Source organism: Euleptes europaea, chromosome 1 (assembly GCF_029931775.1).
Source record: "Euleptes europaea isolate rEulEur1 chromosome 1, rEulEur1.hap1, whole genome shotgun sequence".
NCBI lineage: Eukaryota > Metazoa > Chordata > Lepidosauria > Squamata > Sphaerodactylidae > Euleptes > Euleptes europaea.
The window spans coordinates 28,588,858-28,592,061 of NC_079312.1; the positions used below are offsets into that span (position 1 = coordinate 28,588,858).

The following is a 3,204-nucleotide window of genomic DNA, read 5'->3' on the forward strand; positions in this document are numbered from 1 at the left end:
TGTCCTCTGCGGGGGTGGGCTACACAGCTGGATTTCTCCCTTAAATACCCAACTGTAATCCAGTTTATGTTCCATTTGCTCCTTTGTTCTACAGGGCAGTAGCGTCTGTGGCTCTACTTTGACATCATTTGCAGCGAGATGAATGTCTTACATGGATCACTGTGCTACTGCTGTAACCTCTGAAGTAACAGTTCACAGTTATTTGGGGAAAATCTGCAAGCTGGATGTGGATCTGAAACTAGCAGATCTTTCTGGCGCAAATTCCTCTTTGGGCATTGCACATCTGGCTATTCCACCACTGCCATAGAGCTTTGAGTCCTCCAACATCTGGATATGATTTCTGTCCTGAGCTCTTTAGCTTGCAGGAAAGATGCGTGCAACCATAAAGCGTGTTCCTAGTCGTTTCTAAAGGCTAGATAATCGTGAAAATATTGTCTTGCTTTTTTCTGATGTTGTTTAATAGCAAAGCTCCCAGTTCAAATAACATATCTGTCACACATTTATAAAGTAGTTTTAGGCATGATGTGTCTGTAAAATGGGAATAAGGCTGGCCTAATTTACAGGGTTCTTGCAAGGATGTGAAAGTGCTTTGGACACTGGAAATGCTATATGATTTCTAAGTATTAATTATTAGGTTGGATCCTGTGATCTAGCCTTTGTCATATTTTAGGGAAGAACCTAAAATTTTAAGGAAGAACCTAAATGCCATAGAGTCCAATTGGCACAGCGGCCCATTTCTCCAGGGGAACTGATTTTTATTGGCTGGAGATCAGCTGTAATAGTGGGAGATCTCCAGCTACTACCTGGAGCAAAGGTTGCACTCGTACTAATATAGTCAGGCTCGTTGTAACTTTTGTAGCCCCTGGCTACTTGTTTGCTATTTTTGGTCTGTCTTAGTTTTTGAAACGTTTCCTTTGATGTATGTTTACACGTTCACTGTTTCACTATTTAATACATGTTTTTGCAGTAAGTTGTGAGCCTTGTACTATCCTTTTCCACAGACTACCTGGAGGTTGGCGACCCTGTTCAAACTGTGGTCCTAGCTGAGAATCGTCAGGTCTTAGTGGCTTCAGGGTTTGTGGATTCTACTTCAAACGATTGTCAGGGCTTGGCCTACTTATGAAGGTTTGCTAATAAAGCGTGACAGAGCATCTTCCTCTAACAGTGGCTGGAAAGCAATGTAGGTGACGCTTGTCCCCATTGGGTATCTTATCATGGTATCTCCAGATTAAGTGGAGCGCCTCCATTGTAATCCACCTGTGGAAGGTAGCACCCTGCATCATTGTGTGGCCCCTTATCGCCGGGGGGTAAATATTTGTCCTCTCTCTCCTCCCCAGAAATGTCAACAGAGGCCCAACCTAGTTCTGCAGGGTGGCTGAGCAGAGATGAAACTCGGTGACACAAAACCCAAAGTCCTCAGCGCTCGGTCCCCCTGTTGTTGATCCCGGCAGGGCTGCCATTGAAGCCATGGCCTACGATAATCCACATTTCCAGGCCGAGCCCTCGCAGCCGGATAACAAGGAGGAAGCCGCAAGCACCGACGCCGGTTCCCTAGACTGTGTAATCTGCTTCACCCACTATGACCGGATCTTCAAAGTTCCCAAGGAGCTGAGTTGCGGCCACATCTTCTGCCTGGAGTGCCTGGCCCGCATCAACGTCTCCTCTGAGGATGTGAACGCCATCACCTGCCCGGTCTGCCGGGCGCTTACCAGCCTGCCTTCCCGCAAGGGGCTGCCAGGCCTTCCCACGCGCAGCGACCTGCTGGAGCAGCTCCCAGCCGTGCCCGCCCCCCTTGGCTCGGTGCGCTTTGACCGTCAGCGGGGTTTGCTGTACCTCCCCGGGGGGCGCAGGGGCGCTCCTAAAGTCAGGGCCAAGCCAGGGGCTCCCCTCAACACCGTCAGCCTCAGTGTCGATGTCGGGAGGCCGGCCCCGCGAGGGCCAGGCCGGATGCTGAGTCTCTCCGGCTGGCCTTTCTACGTGGCCCTGGCGATTGCCCTGCTGGTTACCATTGGCTTAATTATCTGCGGCATCTACATCTTTCTGTTACCGACCATGTATACTATTCCGTTTATGGGGCAGCCGCAAGCTAACCACAGCCAAGGGCATGCTGGAGGAAACCACAACCACTCCTGGACTAACTCCCCTCCGCCGATGGGCTAAATCCTGCTATCTTCAGTGTAACTATTCTAACTGCGGTCCTGTTCGCACGGTGCCGGGGCAGGCAACCGAAACTACCTGGGCCTGGCTGAATTAGCCATTACTGTGAAGGCACTTTGAGCTACCACTGGAACGTCCCACCACAGACGGGGTGCGGGGAGAGATCATATAGCCGGGATAATGTAACATGGATTATTTACCCCCTTATAATCATCTGGTTGCACTCCGAACTAGAAAGGTGAGGAGAGAGTCGTTTTCCAGTTTCTTGATTCGCATGTGAGGGAGGGATTCTAAATCCACGCAACTCATGAGTATAGAAGAAGAAGAAGAAGAAGAAGAAGGAGATGGTTTTTATATGCCGACTTTCTCTACCACTTAAGGCAGAATCAAACTGGCTTACAAGCACCTTCCCTTCCCCTCCCCACAACCGACACCCTGTGAGGTGGGTGAGGCTGAGAGAGCTCTAAGAGAGCTGTGACTAGCCCAAGGTCACCCAGCTGGCTTTGTGTGTAGGAGTGGGGAAACAGATCCAGTTCACGAGATTAGCGTCCGCCGCTCATGTGGAGGAGGGGGGAATCAAACCCGGTTCCCCAGATCAGACTCCACCGCTCCAAACCACTGCTCTTAACCACTACACCACGCTGGCTCTCCAGGGCGAGAGTTCCTCTGATGAATGTGACCAAGGATGGGAATTTAGGCGCAGTGTCATATCGCATAGAGAGACAGCGTGGTGTAGTGGTTAAGAATGGTGGACTCTAATCTGGTGAACCGGGTTTGTTTCCCCACTCCTCCACATGAGGCATGCTGGGTAACCTTGGGTTAGTCACAGTTCTCTCCAAACTCTCTCAGCCCCACCTACCTCACTAAGGGCACTTTCACACATGCCAAAAGATGCACTTTCAACCCAGTGTTAATGCACTTTGCAGCTGGATTTTACTGTGTGAAATAGCAAAACCCACTTACAAACTATCGTTAAAGTGCATTGAATGTGGATTGAAAGTGCATTATCCAGCTTGAGTGAAAGCACCCAAAGTGTCTGTTGTGGGG

At 49.9% G+C, this 3,204-nt stretch overlaps 1 protein-coding gene across 1 annotated transcript; it reads left to right on the plus strand.

Moving 5' to 3' along the window:
- The first annotated feature begins 1,467 nt into the window (after positions 1-1,467).
- On the plus strand, positions 1,468-2,160 carry RNF225 (ring finger protein 225). The gene has a single exon (XM_056846384.1). It carries the CDS (start codon positions 1,468-1,470, stop codon positions 2,158-2,160), a length of 693 nt encoding a protein of 230 aa, XP_056702362.1.
- Positions 2,161-3,204: the final 1,044 nt, after the last annotated feature.